Source organism: Nelusetta ayraudi, unplaced genomic scaffold (assembly GCF_046127955.1).
Source record: "Nelusetta ayraudi isolate G7.1 ecotype Tasmania unplaced genomic scaffold, CSIRO-AGI_Nayr_v1 ptg000031l, whole genome shotgun sequence".
NCBI classification, from domain to species: domain Eukaryota; kingdom Metazoa; phylum Chordata; class Actinopteri; order Tetraodontiformes; family Monacanthidae; genus Nelusetta; species Nelusetta ayraudi.
The window spans coordinates 3748637-3768890 of record NW_027466081.1 but is presented as its reverse complement, the minus strand read 5'-3'; the positions used below and the strand labels follow the sequence as shown (position 1 = coordinate 3768890).

Here is a 20254-nt window from a genome sequence, read left to right as displayed (position 1 = left end):
CTAAAGAAGCCACCGCCGTGCTTCTGTTGCGTTTCATTTGCACACTGGATTTAATATTGTGTTGGTTCTGCACGTGCAGCTGGTGAACCAGGGCACCGTGGCGTATCCTGGCGGCGGTTTGATGAGGGACGTCAAGAACAAGGCGGTGCTCTGCAAGCCACTCACGCTGACCAAGGCCACCTACTGCAAGCCCCACATGCAGAGCAAGCACTTACAGACAGGTGAGCGCCGCAGCGGGAGTTCCCGTCCACGACAAAGGATCTTTATTGTTCACAATTCTAATCTGGTTGATTTGTGTCTCCAGACGTAGATGACGGTGTGAAGAGGGAGTATATTCCCGTACCCATCCCCGTGCCTGTCTTCATCCCCGTCCCCATGAATATGTACACCCAGGTCACCCCCACCCCGCTTTCCATACCTGTACCGGTAAGTTGTCTTTCTTTACTCAAACGGCTTGTCCCCGCAAGGATTAAAGTCTTACCCAAATGTGCAGTGTGAAATTGCTTGTGAGGCCCTGAGACGTTGACTGGCGCACGATTGATGACCTCATCAAACCACGCCAGTGTCTCAATTCAGGGTCTGCACCCTTCAGACCGAGTGTCCTCCGTCTGAAGGAAGCGTTCTTCAAGTACCCGGCCTAGAAGGACGGACCAAACCCCGCCTCCCCGGTGACCACTCGGGACGGTCTAGCCTTTGGCGTATTTCCTTGTTTCGTCACCGCCGTTCCCTCCGGCTGGCCAACCCCGGAAGTGACGCTTTTATAGTATCAAGCTAACCATTGGTTAGCCATCTAACAATGCCGTTGGATGATCAAATAAGTACAATCCTACGTTAAAAACTGGATACTGAATTGAGACACAGCAAGTGTGTGGCTAGCCATGGCTAACAAGCTTGCTCGTTCGTTGCTACACAAAAGATCCGTGGTCGGGATTAAGGATGTTGTCGATTAATTGTTGATTAAGAATTTAATCGGTTACATTAAATTAGTCGCAGTTAATTGAGCATTTTAGTTCGTTAATATCATTATAACATTGTAGTGGCAGCGAAGAGCAATTCACCTGTAGATACTATGATGGTCATAATACACCTTGAACAGGTTACTTTTAAACAACTTATCGCTTATCAATTAATTGTTAATTGATCGATAAGGTCAGTCAATTTACGATTAATGAATTAATTGATCATTTCCATCCCTAGTCAGGATTTTTTTTTTTTTTTTAAAGTCTCACCTGCAGAGACACAATTATTAACACAGGGGTGTGAGACGTGCCGATGTTGCCAGTTTCAGTTGCGTACCCACAATAAAGGTCACAATAAAGGAAGTAATGTGTTCATTTCAGGATTTTTTTTTTTTTTTTAAAGTCTCACCTGCAGAGACACAATTATTAACACAGGGGTGTGAGACGTGCCGATGTTGCCAGTTTCAGTTGCGTACCCACAATAAAGGTCACAATAAAGGAAGTAATGTGTTCATTTCACGACGGGGGATCTGTGATCTGACCAAAAATTAGTTTTTGGGAACAGCGCTTGCTTATGTTGATATTGGTTGTTCCTTAATCTCTGACCTAAAGTTATGCCTCTTGTCTTTCTCAGCTTCCTGTGCCTGTTTTTCTGCCCACAACCCTGTCCGGGGCCGAGCAGATTGTTGAGACCATCAGTCAACTAAAGAAGAAAGAATCCTCTGAGCAGCTGCCCCCAACTGAGACCAACACAGAGGACAAGAAGCCAGGTACACTCATTGGAGGGTTCGGCCTCTGCTCTATTTCTGTTTTTGTGTTTTGTTTTTTCATCCCAGGTTGCAGGGGAGACGCCTCGCACTATTAATTATCCTCAACACTCAGTAAATGTGCACCTTTTCTGAACTGTGAAGCAAGAACTTGTGTCATGGATGGACTTGTCTATTGTCTATGTGGAAGTTAGGGATGCTAACAATTAATTGATTATCGATTAATTGTCGATTAAGAATTGAATCGATTAAATTAAATTAGTCGCAAATAATTGAAAAGTTTTGACACATGTTTTTTGGCGTTGTGAGAAAAAGAAAATGTTACTTTTAAACTACTTTTAAAAAAAAAAGTTGAAATGTGACCCATTAGAAGTCAACTTAAAGTCAGAGGATAAATGTTTTGGGTGTTTATACTGTTCACTAATGTAAAAATGGGTCACATTGGACCCTCAACATTATTTAAGGGTTAAATATTGTGTTCCTTACGCGTTTTTCATTGTGAAATTCTGAGGAAAAATCGTCCCTATACCAATTAATCGTTAATCGATCGTTAAGGTCAATCAACTAACGATTAATTAATTAATCAATAATGTGCATCCCTAGTGGAAGTTAAGGCTACAGACTCTGTCTGTTTTTGTTAGAACAAATTGGTAGAGTGAATTCTCCATTATCTGATACCTTGAGAGAATCTCCAATTTTCCATTGCTATTTTTTTTTCCATTTATTCGCATGTGTCTGCGTCGCAGATGTGAAGATAGAGAAGGAATGTATGGAGAAGGAATCCTCCAGGAGTAGCTCTGCTGAAGAGGTGGAGGAGAAGGAGGAGAAGCAGCAGCCGCAGGTGGAGGAGATGGAGGAAAAGCAGCAGCAGGTGGAGGAGAAGGAGGAGAAGCAGCAGGAGGAGAAGCAGCAGAAGGAGGAGAAGGAGGAGAAGCAGCAGCAGCAGAAGGAGGAGAAGCAGCAGCAGGTGGAGGAGGAGGAAGAGAAGCAGGAGAAGCAGCAGCAGCAGAAGGAGGAAGAAGAGGAGGAGGAGGAGAAGCAGGAGAAGCAGCAGCAGCAGCAGCAGCAGGAGGAGGAAGAAGAGGAGGAGGAGGAGGAGGAGGAGGAGGAGGAGAAGTATGATCCAGACCTGGACCTGGAGGTGGACTTCCCTCAAGGTACACTAGCTGCCAGCGCAACAGCTGATGTCACTGTATCAATCCCTGGTTCACCATCCTGTTTCTTCTTTCTCCGAGCTTAAAGGACCCACTCATGGTTGATCGGATGTTGTTTCCTTGCGCCTCGTCCTCAGAGTCTGCTGCAGCTGTGGAGGGAACGGAGGGCGACTCCGGCTCGTCTCTCCCTCCGGCCCCAGCGGAGGAGAAGCCGGAACCGGTGGAGCCCCCGCCAGCGCTGAGGCCGCAGCCTCGGAGACAAGTGCAGAGGCAGAAACTCAACAGTTCGACCGCCCCCGGCCGCCAACTGGAGCGGCCAGTGACCGCCGTGCACGTGAAGGGGAACAAGCGACAGGCGGTGGAAGAGAGCTCAGGTCCGACCTCCACCTCCTCCTCCTCTTCTTCTGCTACTCCCGAAAAAAAAACGTGTGGGGGGCGGTCGCTGCCTCTGAAAGCCCGATACGGCATCCACGCATGGAAACGCTGGGCGCTGTCTGCATCTGAGCAAGTGGAGAACGGCAAAGGGAAGGGAGGCTCCAAACCAGGTTTGGGTTCATATTTCATATTTATATTTTTTTTATATTTACATATATATACACATTTTATACTTACGGTCCATAATAGGTTTGCATTGCTTAAAAACGAGTCATTTTATTGAGAGAAAACGCCTGGAAATTTTCTAGTCTTATTGTCGGGAAGCTTTTTCTCCCCCAAGTGATGACATTGTGTACGTTTCATACTCAAAATACAAAGCTAAGTAAGAAGTGACGACATTAGTTTGGCAGTGTTCTGTACTCCAAATGCTCACATACAGGAGTGGAAAAAAGTTTTCAGACACCCTTAAAATTTAGGTCAAACTCAATTATTTTCATTAAATATAGGCCGGATATTTTATTTGAGTGTGTTTCAAAAGGTTTGGCTGCAACAGAGGCCCACAAACAAATGGGAATTATTTTTGTTGTTTATTGTTACTGAGACAAACTAAAGCAAACTTAATTCTTGTGGTTTATGTACTTCTTGTACTTTGGATGTGTTGGAAGGCACAAAGTCATGCTCATCTTGCTGCAACATCCAGCTGGACGGAACGGTGCAGGTGCAGGTGCAGCATGTGGGTCAATTTTGGTGACTTCTCAGTGCAATACTGTACATCACAAATGCATGGGGTGTCCAAAAACTTTTCTCTACCACGATAGTAGGCCATCCAGGTTCTTCAGTATACTGCAATTTACATACTACATAGTGGGACATACTATTTTTTTTTCTTTTTGGCATACTTAATAGTACCGCTAGAGTAGATGCTGGAACTTTGCCAGCGTGTTAACTCACAGCTGTGTGTGTTTGTGGCCTCGTCTCCTGCAGCTCGGTCCAAGAGTAACTTGCTGTCGCTGAGCTCCGAGGAGCTCAACATGTCGCTGTCCCAGTTTGTCAGGGAGGTGTGCCGGCCCAACAGGGAGCGCTACTCTCCAGACAGTGTCCTCTACCTCTGTCTCGGCATCCAGCAGGTTGGTACTGAGCCAGGCTAGGACATGAGCGCCACTGCGGTTGAATTTGAGAGAAAATTTGAGTCTACTGAGGCTGACTTAAAAAAAAAGAAGCAAAAACTCATATATGTATATATATACATACATATATATATATATGTATATATATACATACATATATATATATATGTATATATATATATATATATATATATATATATATATATATATATATATATATATATATATACATATTTCACACAAATAAAGACTATATATTAAATGACAGTCAATGATAATGTTCAATCTTTGCCCAGTTTTGAATTTCATCTTCCATGTCATATATTTATGTTGTTTCAGCATTTAAAAAATATTTTCTTTTTTTATTTTGATTTTTTTTTTCCAATGTACCTATCATTTTTGAATTTTTCATTAGCTGCGCTAAAATGATTACCAACCAAGCTCCGCCCCACCCTCCACTCAGATTTCCTTGGTAGTCTCATAGACGGTGGGAACTAAGGTTAGGGGGCGTGTTTCCAGTAGGGACCTATAGTTGTGGTGCACACTTCCTGTTCTTTCTTTCCCATGTGCACAGCAGCGCAGCATGGCTGCAGAGTGGAGCTCAGGATCTTGCAAAGTCCAAAGAAGGATATTTTTTTTTCTAAGGGGAAAACGTAAGAATCGCTTTTAACATTTATAGGACTAATCAATCGAAAAATACTTTGAGAGCAAACTTTTATCCAGTTCTGTGGCTTTAAAACTTGTTAGACAGTGAATTTAGTTTTGCACTTTCATTGAATTTAAAAAAAAAACATATGCGTATCTGGTTAAGTAACGTGCAATTTTTAGGGTGTTGGTCAGCTAAGAGAGCGAGAGAGAGAGAGAGAGAGAGAGAGAGAGATCTTTGGCCCACATGGTTAGACACGTGTTTGTGTCCTGTGATTATAACTATTGCTGTTCACATCCTGAAAAAAAGTGATGATCATTTAAATATGAGGACACTAGTGCTTCATCGCTGTGGGCACCCACAGACTGTTGAGGTTTTCTCTGTTGATAATCCAATTCACTGTTTTTTTTTCTCTTTTTTTTTTTTAAATTCCCTTCCCCCCCCAGCATCTCCACACCAAGGGCCGGAAGGATGACCTGTTCAGCGACCCCTGCTACCAGCAGTTTGGAGAGGAGCTCAACAAGGTCCTGAAGGACTGGAAGCCGGCTGTGCTTCCTGATGGTGAGTCTAGAAACATAACAAACATTCACCCAGCATTACACAGTTATCTTTTAGTTTTTCTTTTTACCTTGTCTGTGAAAGTCCTATGTGTAATATTTGGCTTGGCTTTCCTACCCTTAGAACAGTTCACACGTGTGTGTGTGTGTGTGTGTGTGTGTGTGTGTGTGTGTGTGTGTGTGTGTGTGTGTGTGTGTGTGTGTCGCTGTTTCTTCTTCAGAATCTTCAAATATTACACTTTAGCTTTAATGAGTAAGAATGACGAGAACTAAAAGTAATATTTAAAAAATAAGGTTACAGTCATGTTACAGCTTGAACAGAAGTAATTGAACAGAAAAATGTTAGTGAGACTGCTCTCTAGTGGCACCCGGTGGCTGCAGGGTTGCATGGCCGCGTCCGATGATTATAACTCTTCTGCTGTTCACATCCTGATACATCGTGATTGCACTTTAACGTTATATGAGGACGCCAAAAAGACACCTGCAAAAGCTGCACAATTCCTCCTCCTCCTCCTGTGCATACACTCATGAGTGTTGCTGTCCGTCCGTCCGTCTGGCTGCAGGCTCCCTGTGGGGCCGCGTGGAGGAGCAGAGCCTGTGGAGTGGCCGGCAGCTCGGCGAGCACAGCCCCGCCGCTCTGCTGCGCTCGCTGGTCTACCTGAACACCAAATACTTTGGCCTGCAGACGGTGGAGCAGCACCTGCGTCTGTCCTTCGCCGACGTCTACGGCCCCGACGCTGTCCACCCCGTCACCAAAGAGAAAAGCGTCTGCGTGCGCGTGCCTTCCATTTCTCAGGGTCACCACGGTGAGAGCCGCCGGCTATATAGCATCAGAGATGAAGGTGGTGGGTGGGGCCATGAAACTGTGAATTAAGATCTGACGTTTTTGACCCTTGATTTCTCAGTGCGAACGGAGTCTCGGAAAAGGAAGCGGAAGTCGGACGACGGCGACCAGGACGACGACTCGGGAGGCTCTGCGGTCAGCTGCCCGCTGAAGAAGCACGAAAGCCGACTTTACGATCTCTACAGATCCAAGTGGTGGGTGCCCTCATTTTCCTCCAAGAAAACTACAACTTATTGGAATTCTAATATTTGTGTGCGCTATGTAACAATTAGAAAGACCCCTTTGAATTGTGCGGAAGTTGCATCTCCATATAAGGATGGAAGTTGTCACTTTTTGGTTTTATTAACATTTAGGGATGCAAATTATCAATTAATTCATTAATCGTTAGTTGATTGACCTTATCGATCGATTAATGATTCATTGACAAGCGCCGATTTTTCTTGAGAATCTAAATTTCACAATGAATAATGTGTAAGGAACACATTATTTAAACCTCGAATATCCTCTGGCTTTAAGTGGACTTCGAGTGGGTCACATTTCAACTTTTATTATTTTTTTTAAGTTGTTTAAAAGTAATTTTCTCTAGGTATACACCACGCCATTTAACAAAAAAGGTATAAAAATGTTTCAATTAATTGCGACTAATTTTATTTAGTCGATTAAATTCTTAGTCGCCAATTAATCGATAATCGATTAATTGTTAACATGCCCATTAACATTTGATCTGAATGTGTAACCATTTGCATGTGACAGTACAAAGACAATCTAGAATTGTAGTTTATATACTTAAGGTTTAGCGCACAAAACTTAGATTTTTTTGTATTTATTTATTTATTTATTTTTTATCCGAACGTACTTTAGCTGTCCGTGGATTTAAGTCTCGAGTCCTGTGATTAAAACTCAATGCTGTTCACATCCTGAAACACAGTGTTGATCACTAAAAGATGAGGACTGATTCAGATTCACAAAACTGGATTTATCTCATAGGCGCAATAAAGTAAACTTTATTGCCCCTAGTTTCAAATACTTAGTTTGTTACTTCATTATTCTGGAATAATAAATCATTTCAATCTTCTGTCAGTTTTTCTAATATGTTCCGTCATTTTTTTTGCCTCCTCCTGTTCCTCAACCCTCCCCCCAAACCCCCCTCCTCCCTCCTCCACTTCTTCCCGCCAGCCCGCCGTTATTGCGAGATCGCCTCGACGTCTTCTACGTTCAGCCGGACCCGGCGTGCGATCCGGAGGGCCCGCTGTGGTTCAGCTCCGCTCCGCTGGAGCGCCGCCTCCTGGAGAGCCTCCTCACCAGAGTTCTCCTCATCAGGGACATTTACATAGACAAGCGGCGCCCGGACGAGGGCGGAGCCGCAGCAGAAGGAGACTAGCCGTCGGGGGAGCTTATGTCAGCCCGAACAGTCACCAGTGGACAGCGAGCCTGTTCGCTTCCCCTCCTGTCATCCGCATCCCCCTTTCTCCCACCCTCCTCCTCCTCTTCTTCCTCTCTATTTTCCTCTGGGGATGATTGAAGTGGTGGTGAAGAGCAGCCCAAACTAAACTTCACTCAGAAAGGGTGTGATGTGTGTGAGGTGTTAGAAGAAGAGGGAACAAGCCAACCCAAGGTGGACGACAGAGCGCGAACTGTTCCTGACACACACTTTACAAACATTCTGTCGTGCAGTTGCACCGAGCTGCCAGCAGGCGGCAGTCGCCGAGAGAACCGAGAACGGATGAATTTCTCTCGTGGCTGGGACACGCAACGTTTCGTGCTCGCGTAAGCGCGGCTACGTTAGAAAATGAAACATCGCAGAACCAGCAGGTCCAGGTGGTCCTCAGATTCCACATTGTCATTAGTTGGAGGCAGCAGAGTTGAGGAGGTGCTTTCTGAACAGGTTTAGTTGGTTAATTGGTGTAATCTGCACTTTTTAATGCAGCATCCAACGAAAACGTGCTTAAGGTCATGTATTCATTTTCAGACCTTTATTTTTCTCATATTTGGACTCCGTTTGAACAGCTGTGTGAAAGTCTTTCCAGAAAAAGTGTATTTAGCCTGCTGTTTACAGCCGCCGGCTAAAACGTAGCCTTTTAGTTTTCTCCCCAAAACCGATACTTTGCACATATTTGGAAATGGAAAAAAACTCAAGTTGGCCCATAGGGGGGGACGCCAACACCTGGCTAAAGGTTTGTTACCCGGCTGGAAGAGGCGTCAGCGCCCTTTGACATCATGAAACACTGATTCCCAGAACTGCTTGTGTTAGCCAGAAGTGGAGCGTGCAGAAGGTGTAAAGGACGAGACTTGTAGATTGTTAAAAAAAAAAAAAAAAAAGCTAAACTCTTGAGGTGGATTTGGCATCATGTGGGATATTTTGACGTGAAGTGCCAGTAGAAATTCAACGTTGTCTTCATTTTAGACATTCGGTCGATGCACTTCCTTCAGTCAAGCCGCACGATCTGACAGGTCGACGTTGGAAAGCACTTTTGGGAAGTGATCTCCGACGCGGAGCTCCAGTAGCAGAACGAAACCTCCAGAGTTTTCAGTTTTCCTTCTTTCGACCTCACCGCAGAGACCCTCCGACTGCCGTGCCTCGCTCGCACGGCTTCTTCCTCTCAGTCGGACTCTTCTCCTCCGCCTCACCTCACCTCACTCCATCCGTCATCCCGCCTCACTGCTCTTCCCTCGGCCGGCGCCGCTGCTCTCAGGCCCAAGAGAAGCCACTCTGAAGCTCCGCGTCTCACCCGACCTGCTGCCCTCGCTGTTCACATGCTGCATTTCCTGAAGGATCACTTTTTATTTTTAAACTTTTTATTTTTTTTCCTTGGTGGGAGGGGTTGAGGGGGGGGGGGTCATTCATGCCATGTAGCATCAAGTGGGTACGAAATACAGGTTGGGTTTGCCGTGTAAATATCCGGAGCTCAGAGGGACACTGTGGCCCTCTGGTGGTGGGGGGAGGAAACACTCCCCACTGGAACCTTCAGCCTTTTGTGTTTTATTCAAAGACGCAGGTGTGTTTCAGATTTATGAGTTGGACAGAGTTTCTTTTCTTTTTTCGTGTCATTGTTTTCCCTCTGCCTGCATCCTTTAAGAAAGGAACCCAGCGGTTCTTCGCCTCTCCTCTCTTCCGTCAAAGGGCGTCGGCGAGATCCTGCACATCATGAAGGACTCTGAAAAATTCAGGAATATTTTCGAACGTGTCATTTGGAAATTCTTCTCCACCCTTTCCCCCCTCGACAGTTCCTGTATCTTCACCACGTTTCTACTGTTATTTTTGCGCTCTTGTTACCTTTTACAACGCGGCATTGATTACTGTTTGATACCCGAGTCTGCAAAAGAGCTCGTCTCCTCTTCCTCTAGCGCTGCCGAGCGAAAGCTTGTTTTATTGTATTGAATTAGTTTGAATGTTTTTTTATTTTTATTTTCCTCTGTGAACTGAACTCATGTTTGCTTTCCAAGTTAATGTAAATTTTGTTGGCTTTATTACGGGCGAAGGCCCCTCCTCCAACCTATTTTTTTTAAATTTATTTAACAAAAGAAATATTGGAGATGTTCCCCAGATTGAATTAAGATTAACCTAACCTGTTTTCTTAATTGTTGAAGAAATTTAACATGCAAATCTGGATCAATGACACCGACGCACCGAAAACCGTGCTTCGCATATATCAAGACAACTAAAAAGAAAAAAAAAAAAAGAATTTTCAATGATATTTACTGCCTCCTCTGCATGAGCCACGCTGCTGCTGCTGCTGCTCGTGTCAGCAGGAGCAAAACCCCCACAGTTATACGCTGTGTATACACAGTTTATACACAGCTTTATTTTAACCATCAGTTTAGGGGGATTTGGAGGGGACGCACGCGAGTGTGACGCCCAGAATGCAGAACCTTTAAACACACGGTGGATTAGCAGCAGGCTCCCGCGTCCGACTCTCCCCGTCGGGCCCGGAGGACGCGACCGTCGCTGGTTTGGACCTACAACTGGTGCCGTGGCTGGCTGTTAACGCCTAATGTGAATGTGCCTATCTGTAAATACTGAGAGGTGAGTGACTGTGACTGGAGTCTGGTGTGCTGTGTGTGAGCTGATCTGCTGATACGGCTATGTTAAATAAATAAATGGTTTTTCGTTTTCTAAGACTCTTCGTCGGTGTCTCTTTAATTTTTGAACGGCGATTTGAGATGACATTTTTAAAAGGCGCCCCAGTTTGCCCAATTCCAGATTTTTGTTTTTGCCCCTCAGTGCGTCATTTTATTTTTCAGATCAATTCATGCGGTAATACCCATACGAAAGAGGATTAGGGCCACAAGAAGAGAAAAAAATATTACAGTATGCCTCTGTAACTCACATGATCTATTTGGCCAATCGGAACGATCCTGGAGAACGTCACTTACAGACACATCAGGATGCAGCCAATCAGAACGAGCTGAGAGCAGCAGCACGTACAACGTTCTGACGTCACTGGGAATAAACTTTTCTGGTGATTTTCTGGCCTTTGATATTTTTTTAAAAGACTAAAAGAGCATAACTGAAAAATTTACAATGGAAAGATTTGCTATGAATCACGTTTGAGGACACAGTCGTCCTGTCAGCCATTTTAAAGGCATTTATTTTTGTATTGCGCTCTATGAGAAAAACGCTTTTTGGGCCCATGGGATTTTTTTTGCTGCAGTACCTCAAGTGGCCACTGGGAAGTGCCGCCATATTACGAGTCCAGTATCCAGTTCTTATAATACACCCATGGTTTGCATTGGTAAGATCCCAGGACACACACTTGTTGTTTCTATCTTTGAGTCCTCAGACGTTAATCACATTTCAAATGAACGCCTTTGTTGCAATGACATCTGGCTTTAGCGTTGCTGTTGTCAAGCATTGCTGCTCCATCTGTTGCCTCTTTATAGCTTGTAACAAGGTAGGATACAGGAAGTGGTGGAAATGGGGAGTGACGTCACACGAGGAGGAGGAGGAGGAGGAAGGAAGGAAGGAAGTTACAAATCAGAGACACCTGCGCTGACAAAAGGGGAGGGAACTTCAAACAAAGAAGAACAAAAGAGCTGCAGCAGAGCCAAAGGAAAGGGAGAAGTGAGATCAGGAGAAGAAGGATAACAAACCTGGAGGTGGGTTAAGAGAAAATGGAACAACTGGAGTGAACTGAACTGGAGATGGACCTGACAACCAGTGTATTTAAGGAGGAAGAAGAGTGAACTCCCTGGAACAGGCAAACAGTCACCTGTTCGGAACACCGAAACCCTTCACGCTCCCTCAGCTAAGTCCCTTCACCTCCTCATTCTCCAGGCTTCTCCTCTCCACCTGGCTGCTGAAGTCACAAGCTCTCTCGCTTCCTCACATAAACTCTCCCTCTCTGACTACACACACACACACACCCACCTACCTACCTACCTACCTACCTACCTGAACTGAACAGAACAGGACTACACACACACACACACACCACATTTATGAACTGAACTGAACTCTACCTGACCACACACACTTGCTTACACATTGAAAGGATGAATTTGAATATTGATCTTTGAGATCCCGATTGTTTGTGTTTTTCAAGAAATTTAGGCTTGCATAAGTGTTTGTTTGTTGTGTATATTTCATGAGGTAGTGACTATGAAGCTCACCATTTAAGTTGTAATATATTTTGTTGGACTTTAAATTACCCTTATATTGCAAACTCATTTTTGGTTCCCTTGTTGTGTTCATTTTGTAAGGAGACAATAGTCGGGTGTTCTCTCCACATTTCCAACTATTAAAAAAGATATCAATATAAAGATTTAAAATTATCTTTCTGACAGTGCGAATTCTGTCTGGTGCCCAACACTAAAACATTTTATACAGGTTTGGAGAGATGCGCTCCGCCTCCTGAAGCGCCCCCTTGTGTCCCCAGATCAGTAGCACAAGTGGGAAAGTGAATGTTGGCGTTGGCGCGTCACGTGACGGCCTCTGCTGCATTCTGACCTTCCTCGCTATCGCGTCCCCTCTCTGTTACAAGGTGTCAGGCGGACACGACACTGAGGCGGGGGGGGAGCTATCCAGAGGGATAACCGAGAGGAGGAGAAAGAGGAAGAGGAGGGGGAGGAGGCGTGGCCTGTCGACACTTCGGGGGACAGTGCACTGCCCCCCCCAACCCCCCAGAGACGGGCTCACATGATAGGAGCCATGTTTGGGGAAGGCTCGAAGAGGCCAGGATGTTGCACGTTAGCATGCAGGGATCGTGGGAAAATGCAAACATCCGCACCCACAAGCTCTCACGTACAGGACGTTGACAGGAATTAAAGCATCAAGCCAGTCATTTCCGTCCATCATACAGTTTAGAGATGCAAACAATAAAACAAAAATCACAGTTAGATTTTCTCTAAGCTTTGATTTATCTGCTACATCCCGACCGTAAAACTAAATTTCTCTGTTAAGACTTTTTTTTTTTTGCAACTTCGTGCTCAAACTCAGCCGCTTCCTGTTGCCTTCAGCCATCACAATCAGCATTTACTGTGTTGAAACTTGAATATAACCTCCATGAAACACGTCAGGTACACACATAATAGTTGAGGATTAATCAAACTCCCCACCCCCAAAATGTAAAGATGCTGATTGATTGGTCTGGTGACTGAATCGTGAAAAATCAATGTGGACTAATCTGTATGCATAAGTCCACATGGATTTTTGGTACTTGGTGTTTACTTTAGGGCCGATCAAAAACAAACTTCAACACTTGTTTCTGTGTTTTTAAAAATCTCCTTTAGGAAGACGGATTAAAATTAGCATTTATGCTGCTAACTCAGGCATATTTACATTTGATGCTTTTGCTGATATGGCAATTGATGTGCATTGTCCTAATCAATCAAATAAATAAATAAAAACCAATGCTGGGAAATAGTAAGAGTGCTGAGCTTAGAAGCCCACTGTGTAAGATGAAATAGTCAGAAAGGGTTTTGCAAACAACGCTAATGTTGCACGCTGCCTTCTTTTGTCTCACGTCTCTCTTGTTAAATCAGAAAATAATCAGAAAAATCAGAAAAGCGCCAAGTCCATCCAAGTTATTTGCGAGATTAAACATTTCTTATTGCAACATTTGTTTTAGTAACTATATGCTCTCGAGTATATACATTTGCCAACATGTTGCACTTTACATTTCAAACTAGACTTAAGCAATGCAGTACTCCTTTAACTTGTACACTAACTCCTGACTCAGTTGGTGTCGCTTTGAGGACCAGTTTAGTTTAGAACACTGAAAGGCATCTCTAGCTGAAATGGCTCATATTCACAAATTGCATATATAGACTTTTCAAACTTAGCCGTGTGTTTTTATCTATTCTGTACCATAAAAGGGGGAAATGAAGAGCATGTCCAGTCTTATCCAACGGGGGGCGCTAGGCCCTCGCTGTCAGAGTTCACTGAGCCCCCGGTTCATGGAGACCACCGCTAGCAGCAGCAGCAGCAGCAGCAGCCGTGCTGTTAGCGGCAGGAAGAGCCGGCGCTCTGTCGAGGGTCTGCTGTTGGCTGACGTGACGAGGCCTCCCCTCTCACCCTCATGAATCCTTGCACACTCCACCCCTTCCGGCCCCCCTACTATGCACACACACACACACACACGCACGCACACCCCTGCGTGACACAACAGGGTATAAGCAACACACGAAAACTTGAATTTTCAACAGGCTTCAGGGTAACCTCACCTTTCGTTATTAATTTTGATTTTATTTTGGAGGGTTTAGAGGGGTGGAATGGAGGACGGCCGGCCGGCCCGTACAAAACACGGTGACAAAAAAACCCCAATTTTTTGAAGAGGCAAGCTTTTTCCTTTCTGTGCCATCGCTCAGAGTTGGCCAGACTCCAGTAACTTGTCCCATTGATCTAAAAGCGAAAAACGGCCCGGCTGTGTGGGCACGGCCGGGCCTGCGAGGGGTGTAAAAACATTTTTTCACCCTCGTGGGTGTTTTTTTTTGTTTGGGCTCAATCCCCGTCCCTTTCAGGCGGCATAAAGGAAGCGCTGCGCTCAGCAGGGTCATGTGGGCGAGGCCCGGGGGATAGACTATAGGTGGCGATTAGGGCCTCTAATGTGCGATGAATCCTCTTCGAATCACATGATATGAACTAATGTCGCCATTTAATGATAACACAACAGTGGGAGGGAGTTGCGCGTGTGTGTGTGTGTGTGTTCGTGCGTGTGTGGTTTTGGTGCACAGCTGCACCGAGGACAAGAGGGCAGGAATGGATGACAACTGCATTTGTGGAGCCTCGGCCCACAGCGGGAGGAAACCGTTGGACTTGACTGTGGGACTGAATGCAAAATGCAGTAGATCTCCCGACTAATAAAGTTTCTTCCCTGTCTAATTTGGCAGTATTTGGGCTTTATTTAATGTGCGCAGCAGCGTAACCTTGGCCCAGACTGACGGTGATGGAGGAAAATTAGTCATATGTTAGTGACCCGATGAACAGCCTCAGCAGAGGAAAAATACGAAAAAGAAATTGTCTTTGAATCAAACTTTATTGATATTGCGCATTTAGATTTTTTTTTTTTTTTTATATGTAGCACTAGTGCTATAAAACAACTGCATGTGTTGCTAACATAGTTGCAAACAGGTAGACTTTTTCCTTTTCATGTCAGATTTTATTTCTACGGTAAAATCTGAGTTAATGTTGGAACAAGTTTTTTTTTTTTTTTGCAATGGAAGCATTCAAGATCAAACCATCATCGTTCATTACTGTTACTACAACTACTACTTGACCTACTATCTCTTCTTCTCGCATCTCTTGCATGAGTAAAACTCTTTTTTTAAAGACATCTAACGACATGAAGCGGAGTTGTAAAACTCCACGCTGCACGGTATTAAATCTGACAGGAGTCTATCGGAGAATGCCAGAATCCTTGCCGTACCTTACCTGACCTGTAGGTGTCCCTGCAGAGCTGACTCGGGCCCGTTCCCGGTGCAGCCCCTCCCTCTCTCTCTGTGCGCCGACAGTCAAAACAAGCTGCCCCACATGACCGTGCACGGCCCGACCGCTGCTGCAACATTACATCATTCACACTCGCTCACAATAACAGAATCTTTGCATTAAACACTCTTTAAACGTAAAGCTTAAACTGAATTTATTCAGAATGTGCAGCGGCTCCGTTGATAATTATTCGTATTAGCGTTTGAATGTTTTTGGACAGTTTCAATGACCAGTCATGGTCAAAACAGACTTTAAAGTCCCAGATAATCTCACATAACTCTCCAGCCAATCAGTGAACTCCAGCAGCATAGAGAATCTGTCTGTTAATCAGCTCTTTATGATGTCACAAAGGGTACTGCTGCCTCTCCAAGGGCCAGTGACAACAACCCCAACCAGATTTTTAGGGACGACTGAAAGTGTGAGGCTGCACCAGCGGAGGTCAAGATAAACAATTTAAAAGGTGAAAGTGGGTTGAATATGTGGCTAAGAGGGTTTCATGATATTGAATCGAACTGATAGTTATTTGCTTTTCAAGAACCAGATAACTAAAATCTCACATGTTCTTAACTATTTGTGCTTGTACCTTTTTCTTTGCTGACATTTTGCCTCTGTTTTTTTTTTTTTTCTGAAATCAAATGTGTTTCATTTTTAACATGTAATTTTTCCCCAAACGTTTTTTTTTTTTTTCTTAACTAGAGGCACTAGAACACTTTGAGTACAAGCACTCGAAATATGCATGGCTTCATACGTTAGTGATATGTAGGCAAAACTAAATGCAGACTACTTATAATTCTTCAGTTTGAGTTCAATTTCTTTTCTGTTTTGAGAAAAGAAATGAGCGGCGATTAAATAGATTAAATAGGAGAGATTCAGGCTCAGATTTTTATCTCAGCTATGGGTTGCAGTAGCTTCACGGTCAATATGTCCCTTTCTACTTGTACGTCCTGTTGTGCTTACTGTAACTCAATCCTGGGGAGGGGGGTTCAGGGGGGGGTGGGGGTGGGGGTCACCGCTTGTCCACCGGGCAGCGCTCAGACTTTCCACACTTTCAGAAATAAACGACACACATTTGTCCCTCGGTGTGTCATGCAGCCGTGCGTCACATTCCCATGTTGCGGCGCAGGCCTCTGAGTTTGAACAGTAGTGCAGCGCAACAGGGGTCAAGAGAGGGGGGGGTCCGAAAAGTAAATAAATCAAGGACTCCAGCTGTATCCGGTGGGACTCCAGTGGGCAGGAAGTCCCGATGAATGTGTGATGAAACAAACCTAGTCAGTGAAGACAAATGCTCTGCTGATAATGGGGCTCCACTGCTATCTAGCGATTGTGCTTCCATCATAAAAAAAAATTGGAAATAAATCTGCAGCTGATATTATTAAGTAAGCGGGTCGAAATTTGCTTTTGGGAATTAAAAATGAAACGCCTTCCCACAACAAATGGTTAAAATGGTCAAAGAAACCCCCTTGAATATGAGGCGGTGATCATTTCTGGTCTGTGCATTTTAATTTGAAATCCCACTCAATTTAACTTCTGTCCAGCCTATCTCCCCGCTGTTGTCTTCTTTTTATACATTTTTCTTCTGTTTCATTTTTTTCTGAGCTTGCACGGCAGCTTTTTGACGCCAGAATCATCCACCTTGCAGGTGTCCAGTCTGGTCAATGAGCATTAGGCCGGACCAATCGGTGTTTTCCGGCGGGGAAAGAGGCGGAGCTACAGCTAACGGGGTTTAACTATGAGGAGGCCGGAAGCTGCTGCCAGCAGCAAACTCTGCCCTGCCCGTCTTCGTGTAAACGCCGAAACGGATCATTATACATACAAACTGCTTGAACTTTTAATCATGTAAAACACATTGAGTTGCCTTGTGTATGAAATGTGCTGTATAAATAAAGCTGCCTTGCCTTGTCTTGCCTTCTTTGAACACGGCGTGCGTCAGGTGTTCTCCTCCTCTTCCTCCTTCTTCTGCGCGGCCTGGAGTAGACTGGCGGCGCCACGCTAGGCTTGGCATAGCTACGGCATCGTTTTCAGTCATTTCCAGCGTCTCCATTTAAAGTGGACAATTTTTGAAGATGGCTTTCGTGTAAACGTGTTTTCCTTTCTAGAGCGTTTTTCGACAATTGTCGGTTTTAAAAAAAAATGCTGTGTTGGTGTAAACGGCCCCTCAGGACCTACATTATTTTCCTTATGATGTCGTGACCCAGATATATTCCACAGCACTCAAATTTATTCCACAAAAATAAAAACACTTTCTATGATACTGGTAAATAAGAATTCAAAATGAATTGTGTCCTGCAAAATAAATAAATTTTTATCCATGAATACGGATATTTTAAAATCCCCTCCCCCACGACCCAGTCAAACAGCTCTGCGACCCACTTTTGGGTCGCGAGCCACCAGTTGAGAAACGCTGTCATCGGATACTGTTGATCGATTTTGAGTCCGGGGCCCCAACGTTGCGAGAACATCGCCAGCACTTCTGCAGCTGCCGAGTCGAGTTGCTTTACGTCTTTTAAAAAAAAAAGACACACACGCACACACACACACACACACACACACACACACACACACACACACACACACAGACAAAAGAGTTTAAACGAACTCAACCAATTTCATTACAACGCGCAGAAGAGCTGGCAGGCCCCTCGCTGCCGAGCGTGCGTGCCTTTTTTTTTTTTTGTTTCTGAGAGCGCGCGGACAAATTCATCACCCTCCTGAAATACATAAAGAGAGCCCCCGAGGTATTTGTGCTGTGGGCTGAGTGTGAATTTGTGAGGTGATTAAGGGCTAAATATAGCCCACCCCTGTCTGCTCCGAGCTGACGAGCAGTGACTCTGCGGGGGCAAACCCTCCTCGCTCACTTTTCCACTGGGGCGGCTTGACAGGGGGCTGCACTGGGAATAGATTCAACCCCCCCCCCCCCCAAAAAAAAAAAACTCCCGCTGAGATCGCTGACAGGACTTTGACTCGGCTCACCGGGTCGACCCGCTCACTGTTTCAATCATACAGCGATTTCTGTCTGCGATTTATTTATTTATTTATTTTATTTTCAAACGGTCGCCGCTGGAATACTGCAAACATCGGCGGCTGAGTGACGGGCTGAAGGCCTCCGCTCAGTCGTGCCAACAGTTGCGACTATCTCCCGTCACTCTTCAGCCACTGCACCACAAGAGCCCTGCACTCACGCGCCGGGCCGTGTTGTCAGACGACATGCCAAATATCCTGCGCAATGGATTTTATGCCTTTTCCGTCCATAATCCGGCCGCGGCTCGGCCTCATCATCGCCAGCTGGTCTCTGCCTGTTGCCCTGAGCGGCCGCTGCTCTATCGATGGCTTCGGCTCGCCGGTTTATTTTATTTGTTTGTTTTTTTTATGATGAGTTTTATTGGCGGACAGAGAAAGACAAGCAAGCACAGCGCAGTACGTCAGACAAAAAGACTTGACAAATAACCATAAACCATATGGTACATACTGCACATACAAACTGAAATTGTTCAATTCATTGCCATTAACTATGTTCAATTCATGATCATTTACAAGGTCATTCACATGGAAACTGGGTGACAATACTTGGTCCCAATCTATTTCTTCATCATCATCATCATCATCATCATCATCATCAGTCATTCCAGCCTCTGGCTCCATTGCAATGAGATTAAAAACATTTTTTTTTACAATTTTCCTGAAAAATACATAAAATAGCAAGATATGTATTTCTTTTGTGTCTTCCGATTCATCAAAATCACCCTTTAGCAAACCAAAGGTCTCAGCCTGCTTTTTTCCTGTCTCTCTTGGTCCTTAACTGGCATGTTAATATTAAATGCAGATTCCTACCGTGTCATGTTAACAGTCTGTTTAGACATGACTTCACCTACCTCCAAAATCTGCATACTGACTAAGATTAAAATCTGAAAAAAAGGCTAATCAAATAATCTCCTCTATAGTTATCATTTATATATTGACTTAGCCTGGCAGAGCCGCACTAATTCTCAGTTCAAAACTGAGAATTATTCCGGTAGCTTTGCCAGTGCTTTTCATTAAAGGGCTCAGTACAGACAAAACTCATGGCAATTGGACAAACGTACAACCAATCAGAGGGCTGCACCACATGCTGTAGGCGGCGTGGCGGACTACTGAGCTATAATTATTCTGTGTAAGCTGAATACAAAGACGGAATGTGTGGAAAGATATGTAGCTACCTAAGCTGATAGTCCAACAGTGTGAAGTCATGTTATTCTGTATATGGATGTCCAAAAGCCTTTACACACCAGGATATGGATCAGGGCTTCAGAGCATGACTATAATGCACCACAATGTACATCAACTTGCGCCATTGGTTATGTGTATATTGGTTATATTTAGTCAAATTTTACTTTGTACTGCAATATATTTGGATATTTGTTGTAGTATGTTGCTGCTTTATTTGGAAATGCTGGAGGCTGATGTGACTCAGTGGTGAGTTCAAGCAGGTGCAGGTAATAGGAGTGATAATAAAGTGAAAAGTAATAATGTTGGGAATAAGGACCCTCATGCATTTCATTGAAAACTACAGAGAGTGGTGTTCTTAGGTCTACTGTTGGTCAAGGACCTTCAGTTTACCGTCTTTCTTCATATTTGTTTTGTCTGCAGTCTCCCTTTTTTGCTTTTCACTGTCTCCAAACCATCACTCATGAGCACAAGTCTGCAATTTTTTTTTTAGATCTTTCGTCCAGGTTGAAAGTGAGGCGCAAACCCGCCTGCCCCTCGACTCATTCAGCAGATCGCTTTGTTTCTGTGGGAGCGTCGTTTCCGTGTTTTCGTGTCTCTGGCTCAGCGTCACATTTTGACGTCCAGGGTCGGAATGCAGCATGAGGGAGAGAGTGGCTGCGAGGTCAGAGTTCAAAAAGCGTACACAAAGAGCATTTCCAC

The 20254-nt window shown here is 44.5% G+C and overlaps 1 protein-coding gene across 1 annotated transcript in view; it reads left to right on the top strand.

Moving 5' to 3' along the window:
- zmym2 (zinc finger, MYM-type 2) overlaps positions 1 to 10548 on the top strand; it is a 30698-nt gene extending 20150 nt beyond the window's left edge. The window contains exons 15-25 of the mRNA XM_076030922.1: positions 80 to 221; positions 305 to 426; positions 1594 to 1729; positions 2473 to 2534; positions 2817 to 2883; positions 3018 to 3425; positions 4240 to 4382; positions 5475 to 5589; positions 6149 to 6391; positions 6491 to 6623; positions 7606 to 10548. Of these exons, the coding sequence (XP_075887037.1) occupies positions 80 to 221; positions 305 to 426; positions 1594 to 1729; positions 2473 to 2534; positions 2817 to 2883; positions 3018 to 3425; positions 4240 to 4382; positions 5475 to 5589; positions 6149 to 6391; positions 6491 to 6623; positions 7606 to 7810 (1776 nt within the window). The 3' untranslated portion in view covers positions 7811 to 10548. The remainder of the gene's footprint in view (positions 1 to 79; positions 222 to 304; positions 427 to 1593; positions 1730 to 2472; positions 2535 to 2816; positions 2884 to 3017; positions 3426 to 4239; positions 4383 to 5474; positions 5590 to 6148; positions 6392 to 6490; positions 6624 to 7605) is intronic.
- Positions 10549 to 20254: the final 9706 nt, after the last annotated feature.